At 35.6% G+C, this 25618-nt stretch overlaps 1 protein-coding gene across 1 annotated transcript; it reads left to right on the forward strand.

Annotated features, from left to right (window-relative positions):
- Positions 1–8907: 8907 nt before the first annotated feature.
- LOC306848289 (adhesion G protein-coupled receptor D2-like) lies at positions 8908–25499 on the forward strand (the record flags this gene model as incomplete). Its single annotated transcript, XM_079382741.1, has 25 exons — positions 8908–8974; positions 9552–9791; positions 10307–10954; positions 13334–13462; positions 13588–13673; positions 14986–15264; positions 16350–16461; positions 16543–16668; positions 16784–16892; positions 17310–17415; positions 18325–18377; positions 18481–18604; positions 19332–19435; positions 19556–19658; positions 20394–20547; positions 20650–20783; positions 22108–22223; positions 22666–22786; positions 24135–24176; positions 24296–24349; positions 24435–24585; positions 24683–24741; positions 24912–24973; positions 25153–25299; positions 25412–25499. The coding sequence occupies 25 exons, from the start codon at positions 8908–8910 to the stop codon at positions 25497–25499; spliced, it is 3414 nt and encodes a 1137-aa protein (XP_079238867.1).
- Between the last annotated feature and the right edge of the window lie 119 nt (positions 25500–25618).

The raw sequence follows: 25618 nt of genomic DNA on the forward strand, positions 1-25618 counted from the left end.
CTTAAAACGCTCATTGATCAGCGTAATGGCGTAATAACCCCATTAACATTTCTCACTGTTGATTCATGCTTTCACGGCTTATCCATCTCGCCACATCAAGCCGTGCAGCTCACCAGCTCCTATTGTGTGCACAGTCTCACGTATGTGTTGTGGCTTCCAGTTACAAAGCGTGTGTTGGGGATGGGAGAGAGGTGTTTTCTCTGTCCTGGAATGCACCGTTCGGCAGAGCCGTCCATGTCGGGTCACCGGCTGGCAGTCCGTCCACAGACGCTGAACTGTGGGTGACACCGGAGCAGGAGAAACTCTCTGGAGGTGGGCAGGGGGGTGCAGATACACGCTTGTTTTATTGCCTGAACAGAGGGGGGGGGCACAAATGGCCCTGAGGTGAAGAGGTCAGGAACATAATTCTGAAATGCACAGATAAATCAGCGTGTGCAAGCACAGACAGAGCTGCTTCAAACACCTGATGTTTCCTTTACAAACAGATCAGCCCGCTGCCCCCCACCAGAGCTGGCACCTACCGCCAGCTTTCTCCGTTTAATGCATGCAAACTCGCCTCACGGAACCCCAAAACACAGAGTCGGTCAGAAAATGCACACATTCCAAAAACAGCAAACAGGCCAGTGTTACGCATCACTTGGGACAGGGCAACATGGGGACATTCACACCTTGTTAAGTTTTACTACTTGTGCATTTGTTTGGCCCAGTACTCTATTGCCCCCTTTGATGTAAACTGCGGCTGCTGTAGCCACAGGGAAACGAGCAGAAGATCAGTCGCTCCGGCTACATTGAGACAAGACAAAGAGGAATGTACTGCAAAAGACTCCATTTGAACTACAATATACTCTCCGGGGTAGACAAGGCAGTGTGCCAATTACAATTCTAGTTCCTGGATTTAAATTGAGGTTGCAACAGGCTACAGGATTTTAATTTGAATAAATAAAGTAAAAATCATTCAAATTATACGAAATTCCAAGAAATAAGTATAACTGTTTTAACTAGTTTTTAATTATACATTAGATGATAATAATTCATCAATCAATGAAATACCACCTATATATATATATATATATATAAACTATATTGTTATTTATATATATATATATATATATATATATATATATATATATATATAAATATAAAAATTCAGCAGGGACACATTAAACTGATCAAATGTGACAGTAAAGACTTCTTTCTATTTCTATTTCTTCTATTTTTCTATTTCTACTTATTTCTATTTTTTCCAATTCTATTTCTAATAAATGGGGTTAAAATCTATCCCCATTTCTACAAAAATGTGAAACAGCACAACTGTTTTCAATATTGATAACAATAATAAATATTTCTTAAAAAGGCAAATCAGCATATTAGAATGATTTCTGAAGGATCATGACACTGAAGACTGTAATAATATTTCACAATATTACTGATTTACTGTATTTTTGATCAAATAAATGCATGAAAAATATTGAAAACAATATTATTATTCCCAGTTGTGTAACCAGACCAGTAGTATAAAGTTATTACAATAACTTTTTCTTCTCACAATTACTTATGTTTCTTATATTTGCAATTCACTTTCTTGTTGTTTCTTGTTATTTGTACACAATGCAGATGAAGTATGGATTAAAGGGTTTGTTCACCCCCAAAACCCACAATTCTGTCATCATTTATTTACCCGCTGACTTTCTTTATTGTGGAGCTCAAAATATCATGTCCCAAAGAAAAAAGGGTGAGTAAATGATTAAAAATTTCACAAATTGACATTTGCATTACATAAGTTTGAGATACAATTTCTAAGATTTTAAGTTGCATTGGCTGTTACTAGATACAAGGGAAAGAGGAGGCCTCAAAGAAATTGGTGCCTAGAGGCGTTTTAAGGCCATAATTCATCTTTGGCAAGCACGTTTTGAATTTAAAACTATTTAAAGCAAGTAACTACAAATCAAAATTGTATCTATATGGAAGCAGCTAAGTTAAATTTTTCTGAACCAGTCCATTAAGTCACACTCAGGTCCTTGTGGTGGCCTAGAGCCGTCCTTTCCAAGGGTCTGTGAGGTTTCATGACTGAGCTTCCCAAAGACTTGTCCTACTGAGCCTCAAATTACCTCAGAGCGACAGCACACGCCCTGTGTGCACACGCTGACCCCTGCAGAGAGTGTAAACACGCTCACCTGGATCACACTCAGCCCACATCAAAGAGAGGTGCCGTCTGTCTCAATAGATGAAAACGATGAGTAAAACAACTGTAAGGCTGATGATACACAGGGCAACTTTTTGAGCAATTTTGCCGGGCAACTTTTTTGGAGAAATGTTGCTTGGGCACTTTCCCATTGAGAATGGGAAATAAATCTCCATCTGGATACTTTAGATCAGTCATGGGCCCTGTGTCTAACTTGGTTGCCAAAAGTTAACCAGCATCATCAGCCTAAAACTCTTTAGCCATCAGCCATTTTTGCACTGACATTACCTTGTAATGTTTTTTTTTACACAGATATGACAAAAGTCACATGTTAGAAATATAAAAATAGTTTTCATATATAATATGTGATTTAAAACAGCACAACTGAATAGCTAGGCTACTATCAGAATTTACTCACGTCTTTGATTATGCAGCGCTTTAGACCATTTACATTTACATTTATTCATTTAGCAGACGCTTTTATCCAAAGCGACTTACATTGCATTCAAGTTACAGTTTTTACATTTTATCAGCTCCAATGGTAATTACAATGACATTAATATAACACTCTGTTATAGAGCTCAGGCTAATTGTATTCATCTGTGGTTGTAAATAAAACAAAGGTCATAATGAGGATTCGTTTCTGTCTCATGTCAACCAAGTGCCAAGCAGCATGCAAGATGGTAAAGAGAGCAGTTGTTCAGAAATGGCCTCTTGTGGACAGTTCATCCATTGCAACCTAAAAGATGATCAAAACTGTTCCAGGGTTAGTAACAGAATTTAATCACAAAATCAAGTGCATTGCTTTTCTACATTCTTCAGGCACGTGGTGCATTATATTATATTACATTATATTACATTATATTATATTATATTATATAGCCCTTTATTTATAGGCTTAACTATAGTGTTATATGTTATATAGTGTCCACCAGATATAACTACATTAAATTCCTTAGACTGATTTTTTACTTTACTAGACACTTACACTCTGTTCATCTATGGCTTAATAGCCAATTTCCATATTTCATTGAAGGAAAAATATAGACGTAGTGTTGCACTGCACTTTGCGGCCACAAGGTGTCAGTGTGTGTCAGGAGGGTGCTGTGGACTGTAGAGTGTATATATATATATATGTGTGTGTGTATATATATATATATATATATATATATATTTAAAATTATAACCTGTGTAAATTTTAAGAAATTATATTTTTTAAATAGATTTAATTTAATTTAACATAACATATTCTGATTATTCTCTTTATATTAGAAGGAGATGCACACTGAAGCCACTCCAGCTCATCCCATCAAACATGTGTCCTCCCACTGGCTCATTATGACGGTCCAAGGGTCTGAAGTCTGGGGTCAGTTAGGACAAATTGGTCATGTGACCATTCAAACCCAGCACACCTAACACCGTTCAACGTTTTCTGATTGGTCCAGTTTTTTTTTTTCTCTCACACCTCTTTGTTTTGCCACTGACACCCTCGGCATTTATGGCAGACCTTCTGAAAGAGTGTCTCTATGGTGATTTGTTGGCTGTCAGAGGGCCGGACTGATGGTCGAGGGTGAGGACGGTCATAAAGTGTGTCTGCTGTGGTCAGATAGGCCTTGACAAACATGCCGCACACAAAGTGTTTGATAGGAATGTTTGTACACGAGAGAACATTCCATTATTTTATATTCAAAAAATGTACAAATGTCAGTCTTATCAAATAATACAGTGCTGGTCAGAGTTTGTCTGAAAGTGAGGATAGTTTGTGTTGTCTACTGTCTCTCCTGAGGAGTTTTATGAAACCAGAGGTTCTTTGCAGTGAATGAAGGTTTCAATTGCTTGTAAAACTGTAAAATTACACTCCTATAGTTGTTTAACCATGTACACACAGGGCTAGGATTTTAACTTGTCCAGTGACGCTACAGCTAATGTGGTTAAGCGTAGTGATATCAACTTTTTTATACAATATGTAGAAACATGGCATTGTTCATTGACAGATCATTCAGTCAGATCTATAAGATGGACCCTTTCTAATTGGGTTATGTGACCGAAATCATGCAGGGTTTGCTAGAATATGACACACAGTTTACCCACTGACACATGTAAGCTTGAGTCCCCTTTCATTCATTAGCTTCCAGGTTTCATCAATCCTTTTCACAGCTGAGAAGTCAACAACAGGTTAAGAATGCATTAAACAATTAGAAAGACAAAGAATAAATGTTTCCACAAGCTTCTGTTCATATCAGGTGACTCTCATGTTGCATGTCTGTCTTTCCATAAGCTTAAATGCTTGTTTCATTCATCACAGATCACATGGCAGGGGTGTGAAACTAAAAAAACATGTGCAAAACTCAATCCCGTGGATTCCAGTGGGTTCTCCTGGGAAGATCTGCTTCCTCTCTTTACATGTAGGTCATGGTGGCTTTGTCTTTCCTGTTCGAGGCTGGGATTCTATTTGACGTTGTCATGCCATTGATAGAAAGCTAATGTTGCCATGGAAATGTGCAACAAGTGATGGCGGTGGTGGGCTACAGTGGATGTGAAGGGAAGAGAAAGGGGCTTGTCAGTGAATTTAAGTGTAATGTTGAGGGAAGGAAGATAAATGCCTGTATGCTTTTGTTCGCTCTGGATGCATGGGTCAAGGCAGATTAAAAGGAGCAGCTGGCTGCATTCGGCATGTAGATGGAGCCGATGCGGAAAAGAGGGAGGGACTTACTGGAAGATGAGACGTGATTTGTTGTTCTGTTGTTTTAGGTCCCACTCAAAACTCTTGATGTATCATATATCAAGGGTTTGTCTGCTAATTGCAAATATGTACGGGAATGCAAATATAAATCACTCTCATTGCAAGTTAATACATTTTTTAAGTCATTGCTCAGAGATGTTTAACTTTCTTTTTCTTTTTTCCTTTTTTTAAGATTTGTTGCTACGTGTGTTGTTTATAAAGGTAATAAATCTGGATTCCCAGTGTTTAAACTTCCCAATTCATCATTTGAACCCCATTAGCTAGTATGGAGTCGTTTTAGAAAAGCTAATAAAACAGAAAAGCAATAAACTTTTCATGAATTTTCATTTTTAATTAAATATTTTCCTGTATTTTTCTTTCCAATATTTTTTCACATTCAAGAGAGCATTTTTTCTAGTTCAGAAATTAATATTGAATATTTTTCCAATATTTGATTTTCAATTTTTTTTCCTTCACATTAGGAGGGCTTTTTTCTAATTACATAAAAATATACATTAAAAAACATTAAAAAGTTGTGAAAGTTGCAGATTTTTTTTTTCTCCAATATTTGATGTTCTGGTGTGTTTTTTTAAACACATTTAGGAGGGCAAATATATATATATACTAAAAAAAGCCTTTTTGTGCCTTGTTCTGTAACTGTAAATATATATTAGTGCTTGTGTTGCTTGTGCTAATTAATAATAATTTAAAATATACACTATACACACATATATTATGTAAACAAAAACTTTTATTTTTAATGCGATTAATCATGATTAATCGTTTGACAGCACTAACATATATATATATATATATATATATATACACACACATTAACATGAAATTAGACCATTTCCCCCTTCATTTAAGCTTCCCAATTCTTCATTTGAACCCCTTTAGCTAGCATGGGTTTGGTCTGAGTCATTTTGGAAAAGCACTAATCAGCTGTTTAGCGAGTGATTGAGCATCTGCCATGACAAAGCGACTGTTTAAAAGGTACTTCTCCACTTTTATTCACACTGCAGTTGTCTGTTGCTCTGGGTTTCCTTTGGAAAATGCCTGAACTTCTCCTCCATCTTCTAAGGCAGTAATACTCATTAAAGCCCAAAGCAGTGTCTTGCGTTTTATGACCCAGGATTCATTGCTGTAACTTAAGTTACTCTATCCAGCATGGCTGCCATCTGTAGGTGTTACAGGAGGGTCCTCGTAAAGGTCAACTGAATGATGGAACAATAACGACAACAAAACTTAGCAGAGTTTTCTCTAGTAAATAGCATTTGTATTGTTGTATTACCCTAACCGCATTAGTAACTAATCCTCCTGTTTTCTCTCTGGTGCCCCAGTCCCCTGTTTGGCAAATAAGTCAAACTGCTGTGAGGGAGCCAATATGGTGAGGACGGCTGAGGCACGGAGCCCACATTCAGGGGGCAAATGTGTGGTCACTGTGGTCTGGGAGCTTTTGTTGAGGCCCAGGGGAATCAGGCATTATGTGGAGAGGGGAATTCTGCTGGCTTTCTGAATGCCTGTCCCAAGAGATCCTGAAGCTGTTTTATGGGAAACAACTTCAACTGAAAATAAATAAATAAACTGAATCACTAATCATTTTGAAAAGGAGGGTCAAAAGTTAAAAAGCAAAATATATATAGATGAATAAATAAAATAAAAAGCAATAAACTTTCTCCTCGCACCCTAATGAAGATTTCATACATTTCATTTTTCACTATATATTTTCAATATGTTTTTTTCCAATATTTAATTTTGAGAGGTATTCTTTCACATTTAGGAGAGCATACTATTTTTGTAATTAGATACAGATTGTGGTATAACTTACCAGAAATAAACATTTTACATTATATTTTCAGTATTGTTTTTTTCCAAGATTTGATTTTCTGTTTTTGTCCCCCCTCCACATTTAGGAGGGCATATTTCACATTCAAATATGCTAAATTGTGCTATAACATAATTATCTTTATATAGATTATTAGATTATATATTAAAAAACATTGCAATATTTGATTTTTGTTTGTTTGTTCCACATTTAGGAGGGCATATATTTTTTGTAAATAAACAGATTTGTAAACCAGTGCCAGAAATGAGATTTTACATAAAGGGGCAATATTTTATTTTATTTATTCTAATATCATTATTAAGAACATTTTGTTTTTTTACAGAATCATAAACTTTCACTGTAAAACAATTAATGGATTGCATTTCATGAGAGAATATTATTTCACTCTTTCGACTTCAAAAATGTTACTTGCCATTTCTGTGTAATTATTTGAATTTACTTGCAATTTTTGCAATTGATTTTTTTTTAGTATAGGTCTGGAATAAATGTTTTTTTAGAAATATCTCAGATGTTACAAATAAAACAAGGGTATTTTGCCCCACACATTTTGAATTTTAAAGGCATTGATCTTGATGTTTGAAATGCATTACGAGATCATTCATTAGATCGTTCGTTAGTTGTGATCTCAGAGCTCTTGCTGGTGTTGATGTTGATGCTGCACTCAATAGTCTTGCATGAGCTCCTGCCTACAGTGCATACTAATAGGAGGTTTTCTTTGGCCCACTGGTGTACACTGTGCATTAGTGATGTCACTGCTTTTGTTGTCCTGCAGGACACTAAAGCTTAACCTACGCAACACAAACCAGCTTTATAAAGAGGCTTTCAATGCAACAAGCAAAAAAAGGCTGAACAAACATCATGGTGGAAATTACTTTCACTAGTGCCAGTTTATGCATGCAGCTTACAGTGTGTGTTCATCTTACTGTTTGAACAAGCGTTGTAGTACTTTACAGTGTGTGTGTGTGTGTGTGTGTGTGTGTGTGTGAAGTTTGTTCACTAATGGGCATAAATAAATGGCATTCTTCATTGGTAGGTGTCCCACAGCTCTTGATGAACTCTGAATGCCAACTTTCACATTGCTTGCGCAAGAAGTCTACTTTAATAAATGACATCCATTAGCATTACAAAGCGCAGTACTAAAATGACGGCTGAGCTGGTGGGCTGGACATCTGCGAGGGGGTCTGTGCTCACCTCCTTCCCAGAGCCAGAGACACACACACACACCGGGATCAAGGAGGAGGACAGTCCGGCTGGGATGGATTTTGGAATGGATATTATACTTGCAAGTTGAAGTAATTAGAAAAGAAATAATGTAAGTGCATATAGATAATATGAGATAGATGCAATTCCACAGCACAGTCAAAAAAAGGGGAAGGATGCTAGGACTCGAACTGTGGACGATCATCACATGGCAAGCAGCACAAGGCAGCGCTACAAATACACCTGTAAGTCAAATCTCTAAAGTTCAATACAAAATCTGATACCAGATCTAATGTTTTCTAGTACGACTAATCAAATTTCATTACAAGTCGCCTTTCCACAAACTGTACATTTAACATTATTGTACTGTATATGAACTGACCCAATAGATCTAAATAGCTTAGCAGTGAAAAAAATATCAATTGTGGCATTTTTAAAGTCTTATACAGTTAAAATGACAATCATTTATGGTGTGAATTTAATATGAAAATATTTTTCAAAATCTTAAAACTTTGTTTATTTTGTTTATTAATAAAAATTTTTAAAATATCCATTATTTGATTGCGGTCTCATACTTTTGACTCCCTGTGTACTTCAGTTATATCTGGTTTTGTGTTTCATACGACTGTTCCTCATGCTTTCAGAAATTGTTTTTTATTTACTCTTTTGTTTTAAAAAAGAATAAGGAACTTAAATTTGAGGAACAAAGTGATAGTGACTGTTTTCCCGATAGTTGGGATAACTTTTTTGCTTTGCATTCTTCATGTTGTTATTTAAAGTATTTTTATTTATTTATTTATTTATTTTTTGTCCAGATGTGAAGATGTCCCCGGTGCTCTTTGGAGTGATTTTGGCTAATGCAGTGGTAATGTTGGAATCAGATTTGTTTATCTCATTTTTTAAATTCTTCAAGTGCGATCTTATTTTGGTGTCTTTTTCTTTATGTGTTTAACAATGAAGTTTAAGGGTATGTGTGAACCAACTCAATCATGGTCATACAGGGCAGAAAGAGGACTTTTAGGTGAGTAAGCCTTGTATTTGTGCCTCTCAGACAATAATTAAGCCTATAAAGACTAAATGTATTCTGTCGTCTGATTGATAGTGTATACTTTTTAGCAAACAAAAGGCTTTTAGTTGTAAAAACATCCACCTTCAGGTCATGGTTAATGTGACTTTTTGCTGTGAAATCTGATTTTTATAAAGTAAATGTACCTATTGTTATATGTTGTTAATATGATCAGTTACCGGACTGAAGCAGCTTATACTTGATTATATACCATAGATCATTTTTTAAATAATGTTTATTAATTACGATTCATTAGGCTGTTGAGGAATATTAATTTCATTGTGTTGCATTGCATTATATGTTGAAGCTTTGATCAGAAAACGAATCATTTAAACATCATATCTTAGGGAGATATAGTGTGACAACTGACATTTACATGCTATTTTATGTAACATTTGGCCATAAATAACAACATCTGCACTAAACTGGATAATTTTGCTCCGTTTGTGCCTCTGGATAAAAGTGATGAGCGCCATATTTCTCCCTATATGGGCCATAAAATCCTGATTCACAAGATCTCAACCTGTTGCAGATGTGCCAGACCCTAACATTCTGATCCAGAAGGATGCAGTGTACCATCTTGTGAACACATCGTTCACTTTCGAACAAGCTCTGCGTTACTGCCGTGGTCAGTCCAGTGTCCTCACAACCTCAGGGGTCAAAGAGGACGAGGAGGGGGCCCGGATGTTACTCTCTAAATCTAGCCTGCAGGGCCCAATTTGGTTTGAAACCAACAGAAAACAAAACCCGACACCTCATCTGCCCAAACAAAGTAAGTTTAGTTATGATGTTGGTTATAAAATCAATATGTGACCCTGGACCACAAAACCAGTCTTAAGTAGCAGAGGTATATTTGTAGAAATAGCCAACAATACAGTATTAACGATTTTTAATTTATGCCAAAAATCATTAGGATATTAAATAAAGATCAGGTTTCATGAAGATATTTTGTAAATTTTCTAGCGTAAATATATTATAACTTAATTTTTTATTAGTAATATGCATTGCTAAGAACTACATTTGGACAACTTTAAAGGCAAATTTATGAATTTTGGGATTTTTTTGCACCCTCAGATTCCAGATTTTCAAATAGGCCTAGTTGTATCTCAGCCAGATATTGTCCTATCCTAACAAACCACACATCAATGGAAAGCTTATTTATTCAGTTTTCAGATAATGCATAAATCTCAATTTCGAAAAAAAAAAATATTTAACCTTATGACTGGTTTTATGGTGCAGAGTCACATATGTCTTAGAAATTAAGTCAATATCTCTGCAACTCCACAGAAACGATCCTCAGAGGATTATCTTTCACGGCTATGGACGGCTATGCGCACGTGAACGCGTCTTTCCCGTCGCTGTCCGCGGTGAGCGTTTGCTTGCGCGTGCAGTGGGACCCGCGGCGCGATGAGGTTTCCACGGTGTTCTCCTACGCAGCGCGTGCTTTCGTCAATGAATTCCAGCTGCGCGGAAAGACAGACAAGTCCCCGCGAAGTCCTGATAGAAAAGTCCGCCTAGCGCTTCTCATTCAAGGACAGCATCATGGCTTCAAAGCCGAGATGCCCATTGATGGAGACTGGCACCATGTTTGCGTCACGTGGCGCTCGAGCGATGGATTTTGGGCCATTTACGTGGACGGGATCATGGGAGATTCAGAGAAAGGGCAGCCTCGGGGAACTGTTAAGGATGTCCACGGAGACGGGATATTTATATTGGGCCAAGACCAGGATACTTTTGGTGGGAATTTCACGGAACCGTTTTTTGGAAACTTGACTGACCTGAGCGTCTGGGATGAAGCTCTGAGTTCAGAACAGGTGACAGAGTTGCACACCTGCTCACAGCTGACCAATCACAGAGCCTTATTCAGATGGCAGGACTGGGGCCTCACTGTCCATCAGTCTGTCCAGAATGTGTCTGCAACACTCACCTGTCCAGGTTAGCTTCATTTACCCATCCATCTCAGAATATCCTAGAGGCGGTAAACATACAACAACAATAATTATTATTATTATTATTGTTGTTGTTGTTGTTGTTATACAAACAAATACCATTGTATTTGTTTGTAAAAACCTATACTAAATATACACACAGTTATAGACGAAAATATCGGCACCCTTGGTAAATATGATCAAAGAAGGCTGTGAAAATTAATCTGCATTGTTAATCCTTTTGATCTTAGACCCTTAGATCAAAAATCTGACCTTTCATTGGATAATAAGAATTTAAAATGGAAGGAAATATCATTATGAAATAAATGTTTTTCTCAAATACACGTTGGACACAATTAACGGCACCCTTTTATTCAATACTTGTTGAAACCTCCATTTGCCAGTTTAACAGCTCTGAGTTTTCTCCTATAATGCCTGATGAGGTTAGAGAACACCTGACAGGAGATCAGAGACCATTCCTTCATCCAGAATCACTCCAGATCCTTCAGATTCACAGCTCCATGACGGTGCTTCTTCTCTTCAGTTCACCTCACTCATTTTCTACAGGGTTCAGGTCAGAGGACTGGAATGGCCAGCAGAAGCTTGGTTTTGTGCTCAGTGAGCCATTTTTGTGTTGTTTTTAAGGTTTGTGTTTGGATTATTGTCCGGTTGAAACATCCAAACATGGCCCATTATAAGATTTCTAACAGAGTCAGTCACTTATTGATTTTTTATCTGTTGGTATTTGATAGAATCCATGATGCCATGTGTCTAAACAAGATGTCCAGGACCTCCAGCAGAAATATAGGCCCACAACATTAAAAGTACAGTGGTATATTTCATTGTACACATGGGGTACTTTTTATCCCTGTGTTCACCAAACCCATCTTGAGTGTTTGCTGCTAAAAAGCTCATTTTTTAGTTTCATCTGACCATAGAAGCCAGTCCCATTTGAAGTTCCAGTCGTGTCTGATAACTGAATATGCTGGAGATTGTTTCTGGATGAGCTAGGATGTGGTGACGTAGGTGCTGTTTGACAATCTTTTTAAGGTTTTCTGACCCCGAATCTCAACCTTTTTCTTCAATTCTCCAGCTGTGATCCTTGGAGAGTCTTTAGCCACTCAAAATCCTCCTTCTCACCGTGCATTAGGACGATATAGACACACATCCCCTTCCAGGCAGATTCATAACATTTTCTGTTGATTGGAAATTCTTAATTATTACCCTGATGGTGGAAATGGGGATTTTCACTGCTCTAGCTCTTTTCTTAAAGCCACTTCACTAATTTGTGAAGCTCAATTATCTTTTGCTGCACATCAGAAATATATTCTTTGGTTTTTCTCATTGTGATGGATGATTAAGGGAATTTGGGCTTTGTTTCCCCTCCTATTTATATTTCTGTGAAACAGGAAGCCATGGCTGGATAATTTCATGTTCATAATCACCCTGGAGTGCTCTAAATTGTGAATACGAATGAGAGTATACTTCAGAGATATTTTACTCATAAGAATTTCTAGGGGTGCCAATAATTGCGTCCAATGTGTATTTGAGAAAAACATTTATTTCATAATGATATTTCCATCCATTTTAAATTCTTATTATCCAATGAAAGATTAGACTTTTGTGAATTTTTTAAATAAAAGATCAAAAGGATTAACAATGCAGATTAATTTTCACAGCCTTCTTTGATCATATTTACCAAGGGTGCCAATATTATTGGCCATGACTGAATGTGTATATATGTATATATATATATATATATATATTTATGTGTGTGTGTGGTTAATATTTATACATTTTACATGTAATATTTTAATTTAATATTTAAAACATACTTCTATAAACGTATTTGCTATATGATTTACTTCTAAGTGCTGTTAAGTGTTGCTTTAAATGTCTTCTCCGAATTACATTTGTTATATATTTAATAAGATTATAATTTTGTATATTTGTGTGATGATGATTGTTATTATATTATTATTATTATTATACTTCAATTTTTCAATATTTACAATTGTAATATTTTTTAAAAAGTGTTAATAATAATAATAAACAGATATTTTAGTCTTTCAGTGTTTACTATTTTCATTATATATGTAATATTTTAAAAAAATTAAGTATATGATAATAATAATAATAGTAATTATTATTATTATTTGTTTACAGATCCTACTTGGATTTTCTGCTATAATTACTTCAGTGTTTACTTCAATATTTAGAACAAACTTCTTTTTGTTAAATATTTTGCCTAAAAATAAAAAAGAATCATATTTAGTATCATTATAATTTTTTTTGTTGTTGTTTTTCAGCTGAAATGTGAAAATGAATTAATTTTAACGTCCATCAAAGTTTCTGTTAACTTGTGGTGGATATGCCTGTTTTTCAGGGTCCCTGAAGACAACACCGAAACAGGAAGAGGAATGTAAGGTTTTTAATGGCTGGTCTAACCTTCAGCCTCAGTACAGAACTGCCCCCTGCACACACATGCTACCCTTCATCTGCAGAGTCAGCAAAGGTGTGTGTGAGAGAGAGCATGTATGTGGGAGGCGAGCTACTATAACTCAGTAAAGTGTGATTGTATTGAAGAATGTGAGCTATGTGAGTGTGTACACAGTGACAGTGCAGCTCTCTGATCCACAGACCATTATCTGAAGATGAAGGACTTGAAAGAATCTCTGACGTCCAACCCAAGCTCCTTCATGCAAAGTCTCATGCAGTATGGCGTGGTACAGTCAATTTCTGAAAAATGCTTTCTTAGCATGAATATTTGGTAACATTTTATTTTACGGTGTCCTTGTTACACGTTACAGTACTTACTATTATAATAACAATGAATCATGCATAATTACATTCAAGTAACCCTAAGCCAAACACTAATCCTAACCCTAACCATATAGTACAGCGCCGTGAAAAAGGTTTTGCCCCCTTACTGTTTTTTTTTTTTTTTTTTTTTTGCATATTTGTCACACAGAATATTTGCCCAAAAGTCTTGGGGATAATCAAGATATTTTTTGGCAAATGTGAGACGAGCCTTTGTGTTCTTTTTGGTCAGCAGTGGCTTTTGCCTCGGAACTCTCCCATGGATGCCGTTTTTGCCCAGTCTCTTTCTTATTGTTGAATCATGAACACTGACCTTAATTGAGGCAAGTGAGGCCTGCAGTTCTTTAGATGTTGTTCTGGGTTCTTTTATAACCTCCTGGATGAGTCATTGTTGCGCTCTTGGAGGAATTTTGGGAGGCCAGTCACTCCTGGGAAGGTTGACCACTGTTCCAAGTTTTCTCCATTTGTAGATAATGGCTCTGACTGTGGTTTGCTGGAGTCCTAAAGCCTTAGAAATGGCTTTATAACACTTTCCAGACTGATACATGTCAACTGTTTTGTTTCTCATCTGTTTTTGAATTTCTTTAGATGGCTCTCTGCTTAAAGAGCAGCATGATGTGTTGTTCTTTAAGCATGCTTCACTTTGTCAGACAGGTTCTATTTAAGTGATTTCTTGATTCAACAGCTCTGGCTGTAATCAAGCCTGGGTGTGGCTAGTGAAATTTAACTCCGCTTTCTAAAATAATGTGGTTAATCATAGTTCTTTCATGATTTAACAAGAGGGGGCAATTAATTTTTCACGTAGGGGCAGGAAGGTTTGAACAGCTTTTGCCCTTAATAAATGAAATCATAATTTAAAAACTGCATTTTGTATTTACTTGCATTATCTTTGTATAATATTAAAATTTGTTTGATGATCTGAATCTTTTAAGTGTGATAAATATGCAAAAAAAACAAGGGGGCAAAAACCTTTTTACTCCACTGTAAGTACAGTATATGTAGTTACTTAATATTACTCAGTACTTAAATGTATATTTACACTGTAACAAGGACACCTTAAAATAAAGTGTAACCAAATATTTTTGCACACAGTATTAGCACACTATCATTATAAATTCCAAAAACAATGAAAATGTACAAAAAATACAATTTAAAAAAATGTTAAAAGAAACCAATCTGTGTTACCATCTAACTTGTATTTTGTCCCATTTCTTTCAGACCGCAGACGATGTGCTCTCTGATGCTGTAGATGGGCAGAGCTGGACCTCAGTGTCCCGTCTGTTGGACGTGTCTGAGAAGGTTGTTCTGAAGGAGCAGAAGCAGCTGGAGGACAGGGACATGGTCTCTCTGATGCATGTTCTCTCTCGGGCTGCTGACCTGCCCAGCACCGCGAACCATAGCCGGCGGGATGCAGAGAGGCTCTGCCAGAGGTTCATCACCATTGCAGATTCACTCATCAGCCAAGACAATGTCAGTAAATGGAACAGCATTAAAGAGGTGAACGAAGTAATCTATTCATTAACTGTTTTGTGTTGATTAATTACTAATTATTAAAAGGAATTTTTGATGATTTCCTTGATCTCATTCTTTAAGTGACAACATTTTTGCAAATGCCTTTTATGCATTAGAGATCATTTTTTAAATATAATTATCATATATATGTATATATATATATTGCAATAGATTAGAATTTTTTTAATTATTTAGTAGTTTTGGCCTCATTCCAATCCATTGCATTTATTTATTTAATTCTGTAATAACTACTGCTTAAAAGTTTGGTATCAGAGTCAGTTTTTTTTTTTTAGTTTTTTTTTAACTTTTCATCAGAAAGTATCCATTGAATTGATCAAAAGCGACAGTAAAGACATTCATAAAGTTACAAAATATTTCCATTTTAAATAAATGCTATTCTTTTGGACTTTCTATTCATCAAAGAATTGTGAAAAATCTATCACGGTTTCCACAAACAATATTAAGCTTGCTTTCAACACCGATAATAATAAGAAATGCTTCTTGAGCAGCAAATCAGCATATTACAATTACAATGATTTCTGAAGGATCATGTGACACTGAAGGGTAGAGTAATGATGCTGAAATTTAAGCTTTGCCAACATATTTTAAAATGTTGAACTGTTCTTTTAAATTGTTTTAATATTTACTGTATTTTTTATCAAATAAATGCAGCCTTTGGTGAGTATAAGAGACTTCTTTTAAAAATCTTACTGACCACAAACCTTTGAACTGTAGTGTAAGTCATTATATGATACCTGATAGTCAGTAATTAATGCACAGTCAAAAATTAGTTTTTATAAATAAGCAATATTACAAGAGCAGTTCCACTGAATATCATCACTACTGCAATTGGTGTGTGGTATTTTTATACAGCTCCTCAATAAGTTCAGTAAAAAAGTTGATATTTGCTTGCGTTTTACATACAGTGGTTATTTCTGAGTTTATTTTTAATGAATTAATTAGTTAATTCATCCGTTCATTTGTTTTTGTTTGTTCATTCATTCATTTATTGGGTTTGCCATCAAAAGTGGTTTCAAATTAAACTTTCTTTACAAATCTGTGCTTTGTAGGTAGTGAAGGGCCCAATGGCAGTCATGCAGACTGTAGACCGCATGGTGAGCAATCTTAACTCTCTGCTGATGGACGACACAGACATTGTGCAGATACACAGCAACAATATCAGTAAGTTACACATGCATACAGAGGAACTTACTGGCACTGAAATTTCAACCAAAGTCAAAAAACTGTGGTCCTGTGTTGCAGAGCTGCAGGTCCAGCAGAAGCTGCTGTCTGAAGGTTCTCACGTTTCTGCGTTTTGTGGGTTGGATGTGGGAAATCGTGACTGCATCTCTGTCCCAGCTGAAAACATGGAGGAACTACAGAACAATGGTATGGATGTTTAAAACCAGGAGATAAAGTTTCACAGTGTTTACCTTTTTGATTGTCATAGTGAAACCAGGATGTTTTTTCCTTCCCATATTTTTTATATGCTGTGCTTGTTTAGGCTTCAAAAAGGTGACTTTGCTGTATACATGGTACAGCTCTGTGAAATGCTTCTCGGAGAGAAAGGAGAACATTACCCTTTTTCCTATAGTCAGTGATGGATCTCATAGGTAAGATATGAATACAGTATGCAGAGTCATTGAATTAAATCCGATCATCTGTGTCTGCGCTACATGAACACACTCTTAAAAATGAAGGTTGCATAATGGGTTTTCACAGCCATGCCAAAGAGCAACCACTTTTTATTTTCCCAGAACCTATCAGTGAACAGTTCCTAAAAGAACCATCGTTTTCGGATCTAAAGAACCTTTTTCACTGTAAAGAACCTTTTGTGGAATGGAAAGATTCCACAGATGTTAAAGGTTCTTCGTGGAACCATAGATGTCAATAAAGAACATTTATTTTTATGTGTGTGAACTTAAATGGCTTCAATTGCAGGAAAATCCCTTATTACAGAATTAGCATATTTCTTGTTATTACATATTTCTGTGTAATTACAACATGAATGTGTTGATTGTGTGAATCAGGCATGTGCGAACAGTCTTGGGCTCATCGGTCATCTCCAGTACAGTGCTGGCAGATGGACAGCCGATCAGCATGGCCATAAACTTCACACTCCAGCACAAGATTCAGGTACAAGAAATATAATGTATCATTTTTACGTGATAGCATATTTTCTAAAACTATGAACTCATTTCTGAAATTAGCTTCGGCTAAAGTCAGTGTAGAGATGGGATGCCAGAGAAACCATTCAAAAAATAATTTTAGCATAGTTATAGGAATCATTTAACCACATGTGAGTTCCTTATAAACCTATATGTCTTCCTTTTTTCCATGGAACAGGTGATTTTGTTGAATGTCAAAGCTGCTCTTTTGCATACAGTTTAGTCACGAGGCATTCGAGCTCCAAAAGGACAAAAAGCAGCTTAAAAGTACCTTAACAGTAGTCAGTATATGCATGTTATATTCCAAGTCTTTTGAAGACGTAGATTGATTTTTAAATTTACACTGCCGTTCAAACGTTTGGGAGCAAAAGAAGTATCTTATGCTGACCAAGGATGCATTTATTTGATCAAAAATACACTAAAACTGTAATAATGTGAAATATTATTACAATTTAAAAGACCTGCTTTTTGTTTTAAAATGTTTTTAAAAAACATTTGTTTTAGTTTAAAAAAAAAAAATTAAAGTGTCATTTATTCCTGTGAAGCAAAGCTGAATTTTAGCATCATTATGACAGTCTTCATGTCACATGATCTTTCAGAATTTTTTTAATTGGCTGATTTGCTGCTCAAGTAATATTTCTGACTATAAACAGATTTTTTTGTTTGTTTGTTATTTTCTTGAAATAGAAATCTTTTGTAAAATTATAAATGTATTTGCTGTCACATTTGATAAATTTAATGCATCCTTGCAGAATAAAACCTCAAACGTCTGAACCGTATGATCTGTCATTTTAGGAGTATTGATTAGGATTAAATTTACAGTGTTGATGGACAGTCATGCCCTTCAACTACTATGCGTCTCTTTTTCACTCTCTAGAACAGTTCACTGAATTTGACACCTATCTGTTCTTTTTGGGATTTTGACCTGATGTAAGCAATTTTCATGCACTTACAATTATTATATTTGTAAATTCTCAAATGTTCTCATTTATGTTTTGTATAAATGATGAAATCTGTTGTCTTGACACCTTAGGCCAGAGGGGGGAGGGTGGTCAACAAAGGGTTGCATCTCTATTTCCACGAAGAATAACTCAACTTCCTGTTCCTGTAACCACACTACCAACTTTGCCTTGCTGTTACAGATCTCCGAAGTTCAGGTAAGGAGGTTTTTAATAAGCAGTACCTGTAACAGATGAAAAAAAAAAAATGGAGACTGTAAATGAGTTTGCCCAATAATTATTTACTTTGCTTATGAAATAATAACAGGCTTATGCAGTCGCAAACAGTGTTATATTAGTAGTATGTGTTCATATTTTGGATTATCTTTTATTTTTAGATTTTTGGATATTTTATTATTTTTATTTCAGCTTCAGTTTTAATATTTTTTGTACATCACCATAAACACATTAGTTACACAGTTAGTTGCCAAGGCAGCATCTCTACTTTTCAAGTTTAGGTTTTTAAAAAATATAAATCTAATATATATATATCTTACTCTAATATTTATATTTTATTTGATTTCACATTTATTTCAGTTGCCAAAAATTATTTTCATTACAATAATGACCCTGGTTGCAGATGAGGACACCACTATAGTCTGACCACTATAGGAATGAAAGAGTTCAATTAAAAGAGCCAAAAAATGTGTTTGTATATAGTTTGAATATATAGTTAAGTAAATATAGTTGAATATATATATATTATTTTTTTATTTTATTTAATTTTTTATCTACAGAAGGCATATTTATGTTATATTTAATGTGTGTGTAATCTTTTGTAGGTAATTCATGAAAAAAATTTAAAAACCTACACTTACACCACTTTTTTAAAATCAGTAGTACATCAAAATTCAAATCCTACTTAAATTCTTTGCATGTGTTTTAGCTAAATCCCGATCATGAGACAGGCCTGCAGATCTTCAGCTTGATTGGCTCTGGTGTGTCTCTGTGTGGTCTCATCTTCACATTTATTCTCTTCGTGGCTGTTGGGTGAGTTTCTCTGTGTTTATAGGTGTGATTACACAAAAATAATCATATAACACAGTTTAGTGCTCATATCCAGCGTCTTACCTGGCGTTGCATTGTTTGTTGCTCTCTGTCTCCCTCTAGCGTTCCAAAGTCAGATCGAACTACAGTTCACAAAAACCTGATAGTGGCCCTGGCTGTAGCTCAGTTACTTCTTATCTTCAGCTACTGGGCTGAGGAAAACCAGGTGTGACTTCTGTATCTGTCAACATATTCTTTTTTTATTTATCACTGTAATTTTATGAATCAGTATGTCACGACACATAATAATTGATAAAACAGGCTAGAGAACTACAAAAATAATAGTAGTTGGTTTTCCAAAAGTTAACGGTCAGCACTGCCAGGTGCAAAAATACTATATTTTGAACATCACACATGTTAAACGCAGCAGCCATTGTGTACTGTGTGTGTGTGTGTGTTTAATAATGCTGCTAGATACTAAAATTACCTACTGAAATTAAGGGAAATTATCTGAAATACAGTCCCAAACTTTCTTTCTCTTTTAATTTTCATGATTGTGATGTAGAAAATAATATTTATTACTTTGTCTGAAATTATAAATAAAAAACATGATTGGTGAAATATGAAGAGAGGATATTAGGACTGAAGAATTTGATATTGGTGGTTTTTATACATTTCATAAATCTCAGATGGTATTGATAAAAAAGTTAGAGAAAGCTGGGAAATTAACATTTTTTATAATGTATATATTGTAAAAATGTTACAAAATGTGTTTCAAATAAATGCTGCTCTCTTGAACTTTATCAAGGAATCCTGATAAAATGTTTAATGTTCTCCACAAAAATATTAAGCAGCACAACTGTTTATAACATTGATAATAATAAGAAATATTTCTTGAGCAGCAAATCAGCAATTTTTTGTCAGCATTTGAATAAAGTATGTGTATGTTGTTGTGGAGCAGGAAGCCTGTTGGCTGGTGACGGTGCTCCTGCATCTGTTTTTCCTGTCGTCTTTCTGCTGGATGCTGGTGGAGGGCTTGCTGCTCTGGAGTAAAGTGGTCTCTGTGAACATCAGCGAGGAGAGGCGGATGAAGCTGTACTATGTGCTGGGCTGGGGTGAGAACTGTGTGTGTGTGTGTGTAAATCATTATGATTCATGTTCTGTTTGATTAACCTTCCTCTCATGCATTGTGTCTGTATTTGCTTTGTCTTTCTTAGGGCTGCCAGTTGTTATAGTTGCTGTAACCTTGGCAGCCACTTTGGATCAGTACAAAGCACAGCAGTACTGCTGGCTGAACCTTCAGTCGCATGTTATTTGGGCTTTTGCAGGGCCTGTGCTCTTTGTTTTGGCCGTAAGTATGTCACAAGTGTGCAGATCCTTGAATGAGTGTGTGAGTGTCAGAATAATTCACAGTGGAGCTCTTATTTGCTTTTGAGTGTATGAGTATAAACAATACAGTTCTGATGGTTTTATAGTCAGCATGAAATCTAAATGCATTGTATAGGTCTTTTTGTGAACGATTCATCTGTGAATATGTTTGCTTTTTTTTTTTTAAGAATGTTTTAACCTTGTAATGTTTAATCAAAATGTCATAACTGGACTTTTCTCTGGTGACGTATACTAGACTTCTCCAATCATTTAGTCAGTCTTCCTCCATCCAATCAACAACATTTGGATAGAATCAAGTCCTGCCCTATTTTTGTTTTTTGATAATACATTTAATTCAGATACACTTTCTACTTCTGTTTCATCATGGCTTTAAAGCAGTCTGAACTGCAAAGGATACTTTATATTAAAATGTCAGCTAAATGCATAATGTATGAATGCAGTGTAGATATTAAATGCTAATTATCAGATTTTTAAAAATGTAATTCAAATTCAAAGTTGTTTGCACATTAAATAAATTTAAGGGGTCACATCATCAGGAAGCATATTTTCTGCAAGCATAATGTACATTTGTGTAAATTATAAACACCAGATTTTCTTGAACCTAAAAAGATTATTTTTTTTAAATGATCTCATTCTGATGTGTGTTACTGTCCTATGCAGTATAGTGTTGAGGTGAACATATTTTTGTAGGCCAAACACAGAAGTTTGCCCAATAGGATTTTTCCATTGGCTTTTGGATTGTTGCAGAAAATAAGGTGTGTTACCAAAAAAAGTTTCTGATTGCTGCATGTTTAATCATGATAATCTTCACAAATTTGTGGTCATCATCCTTATCCTTAAATGAACTACACATGACTTCATCATTAAGCCTTCAACAACTCTTTCAGTCTTTATTTAAAAAAAAAATCCCTAAAAGTTTGAGAGAGAATAATTTACAACCATGTGATCATTACAAGGCAGTAAAAAAAAAAATCATAAATATAAATATATCATAAAATAAAACATAAAATATTTTGAGCTTGTGTTCATCGCAGATGTTATTTTAGGCATTTAACAAAACAAAAAAACATTTAATTGTTTACTTTGGGGCTATATGAAACTAAAATGCTAACTCATTTCTGGGCCTACAAAGATACATCATCCCTGCTGCTATGAACATGACAGAGATGTTTCTTAAAGGCACAGCATAAAAAAAAGAATGAGGCCACAAAACTTCACTACTATTATAAGTATTAATGGGAGATTTTTATTGTTTTGTAATGGGAGATGTGGTTCTCTGTTTTTAGGTCAACACTGTGGTGCTCTTTCGGGTTGTAATGGTCACAGTGGCCAGTGCACGTCGCAGAGCCAAAATGCTGACCCCCAGTTCTGATTCGAAACTTCACACGCTGGATCTTACCTGGTGAATGCTGTTTCACTTTTCAACTTCCTTTGAAATAAAAACAGGCCAGAGTTAAGAGATAGAGAGCAGTTTCAGCCAGTAATTTTTCATTATTGGTCACGTTTCTAGTTCTTCTCTTATCTTGTTGAACAGAGGAAGCAGCGAGAAAGCACCTGCCCGCCAGTAACTCATTTATTCCTATCAGCCACCTGGACTTGAGAAGATACCATACAAATAGCCACAGAAACTCGTTTGTCCTGTTATATGGATACTTCCTACATTGAATGAGCAGAAATTAATCAGAAGTGTCTGTACAATTAGCTAGTTAAGCAAAGACCCGGAGTGTCCTTAAAGAAGAGTTTCAGTCATACTGAAGTAAAACTGAGCAGCCTAGCCAATGCATTCAGCTTTCCTGGCTGTCAGTAATATGAAGTACTAATATTGTGTTTGTGTGCATGTGCAGGGCAGCGACGAGGCCAGTATTGATCCTGTTACCAGTGTTAGGTCTGACCTGGCTGTGTGGAGTGCTGGTGCATTTATCTGTTGTCGTGGCCTATGTGTTCATCACACTCAATGCTTTTCAGGTAACACGTGACACTTATAATATGGCTCAGTTTTGAGAAAATAATTATGTTTATCATGTTTGTCAAAATCGGCCAGCTCTGACTTTCCATGCTCATTTGGCCTTCCTCTTAATCAGACTCCAGTCTGTCAAAACATTTGAAATGAACTTCCTCTCTCTGTTTTCAGCTTCATGTAGCTCTCTTGGACTGTTCGTTTCTTTCTTCCTCCCATGTCTATAATGAATGAGAGCTGAATTCCCTCCCAGAGCTTGTTAATGTAGATTTACTGTGTGCATCTGGGAAGAAGATAAAAGAAGCAGAAGACAGATAGAGAAAATGGGGGAGAGGAGGAGACACATGAGCAGAGTCCATCACTGGAAGGAAACTCTTCTGATATAATTAGCCGGTGCAGATCTGCCTTGAATGTTTTATGTAGCAGAGGTCTCTGAGAACAGCAAGTGCAAAGATGCAGGAAGTATATGGACCATTCCTGTTAGCTGTAGTATATGGCTGATTCAACGCTAACTGCTAACAAGAGCAGAGAATAAAGCTTTTAAGATTTGAGCTAAATGTTCAAAAACAAAAGGTTTCTCCTGGTTATTTATAATAATATATTTGTATAATAATTATTACACCACAGACACTGAATCTTCAGATTGTACTACATTTTTGTTTAAATATATTTATAAATAGAGTAAACAATATTGTAAACATTATAAAAGTGTAATTTATAGTTTATTATACTATAATATTAATTCAAATTAATTCAATTATTTTCTGTTGCTTAAAAAAAAAAAAGTTCTTGATTGAAACTCACAAAATCTGATCTCCTGTCATTTTATACCCTAAAATTGAAAATATAAAAACAAGAAATGTTTTGTATACACACATTATTTGCATTGCAATGCAACACTTTTCCACTTCTCCAAATTCTCGTTACTGTAATGCCAAAAAATATTATTCTAATTAATGAAAAATATATATTTTTTATTATCATTATGATTATTATTTGTACGGTATAGTATTTGTTACATTGAATTTTAATTTTATTTTAATTTAATCCCTTGCGCCCATAGAATGATTAATGAGCCAAAAACAAGATTCATTTTCCCTAATTTTAATTTTACATAATTTGGAGATGAAATATGATCCATAAATTTATGAGACTGACACTATCAATTATTTACATTTGATTTTTATTCATGTATTATTGCTTTGACATGGTTGCAAAACGTACAGTAGAATGACGCATATATACCATGATAACTGTACATGTACACATCTTTTAGTGACTTTTATCAAATTAAAAGTTCTCGCTAGCATGAGTGAGCGTCAATGTTGTTTTATTAACCGTCTCCTCTCATTCTAGGGCCTGTATATTTTTCTGGTGTATGCGGTTTACAACAGTGAGGTATGACTTCTACAATATTTATCTATCAATTTGTATTGCTTATATTTCTTATCTTATATCTCAGTAGTACAAGGGAGTTGCAACATAATACTGTTTCTAAATGTTTCATGGTAATGTAGGTGCGAAACGCTATAAGAAGAATTCAGGACAAACGAAAAGCTTTGTCATTTACAGTAAGACTGTATTTTTGCTCATTTTAATAGTTTACATCTGTTTCTCTGTTGTTTTACTCACTTTTACTGTCATTTCCTCTTGCAGAACTGCTCACAGCCTATCAGCTTCTTGCCCTCCCAGAAATCTCCCAGTGCTTCATGGGTACACAGCCTGCCGACTCATTCCAGCCCAGAGAGCAGCGAGAGCTCGACTCCCATCACCTCTTCCACAGCCAACTCGCTCGTCTTTAAGAACGGTACATGAGACTCATGCATATCCACCATCTGCAGCTCAGTTGCTTTTAGTCAACATGAAATTTAGAAAATCTCTGTGCTTTCCTCTTTATATGTTAGAACGGTTTAAAGAGGACCATATTGTGAATTTCCCATTAAAACCAGCCAACAGAAGTCAGGTAACCTGCAAAACCACACATATTTTATACTGATATTATATATGCATCACATAATAATTAGGCTTGTCACAATAACCAATTGTTATAAATAGAAACAGTGTGTATTGTGAAAAGCGCTATACAGATCAAATTGACTTGGCTTGATTTTACAGCATAATCTCGTGTTTCAGGTGGTTCAGCTGACAGCCTTTAAGCCCTCAGGTAAAGAACTGTTTCACATGAACCTGTTGTTGTAAGATAATGTGTGTCCACACTGAATCTCTGGGGGGCGCACTAGTTCTTCACTAGCTCACTTATCAACAATTTGAATCCATCGAAATCTGAGCTTGATATTTGTCAAAACAGAATCCCAGTATGAAGTGTTGGTATTTTTAAATTCATGCTGCTATTTCCCGTTCTGCTTCACCACAGGCTGTTGAGAGGAAAACTAGACTACAGTTCTGCATGGACTCGTGACTTCTCCTGGGATGAAGATGTAGCTCGCCCTGTGGAGGAGCGAATACTGCCTCCTCCGCAATCCTGCTGGCCGTCTCATTCCCAGAGCTCAGTCTGTGTTGAGTGAGTAAATATGAAACAACTCTTTCAGCAAATGTTCAATGAGACTGCGCTCAGCTCGGAGTGTAAAGAATTCTTAACGTTGTGTATATGGTCATCATTTTATAATGTCTAGATGTTGTCAGAGCACAGAGGCTCACAGTACTAAAAATGGACAACATGAGCATCATCACACCATTAATCGTGACCAGACAACAGAATGAGTTGTTAGTGATTTTCGACTTCGGTTGGGAACGAGCATCCCATCCGTGGAGATTTACATTCAGTATTTTGCCGAATAAGAAAACTGTGGACAATGAAACCTATCAGCTGTTTGAAGAGA

Source organism: Barbus barbus (genome assembly GCF_936440315.1).
Source record: "Barbus barbus genome assembly, chromosome: 28".
In the NCBI taxonomy this organism is placed as follows: domain Eukaryota; kingdom Metazoa; phylum Chordata; class Actinopteri; order Cypriniformes; family Cyprinidae; genus Barbus; species Barbus barbus.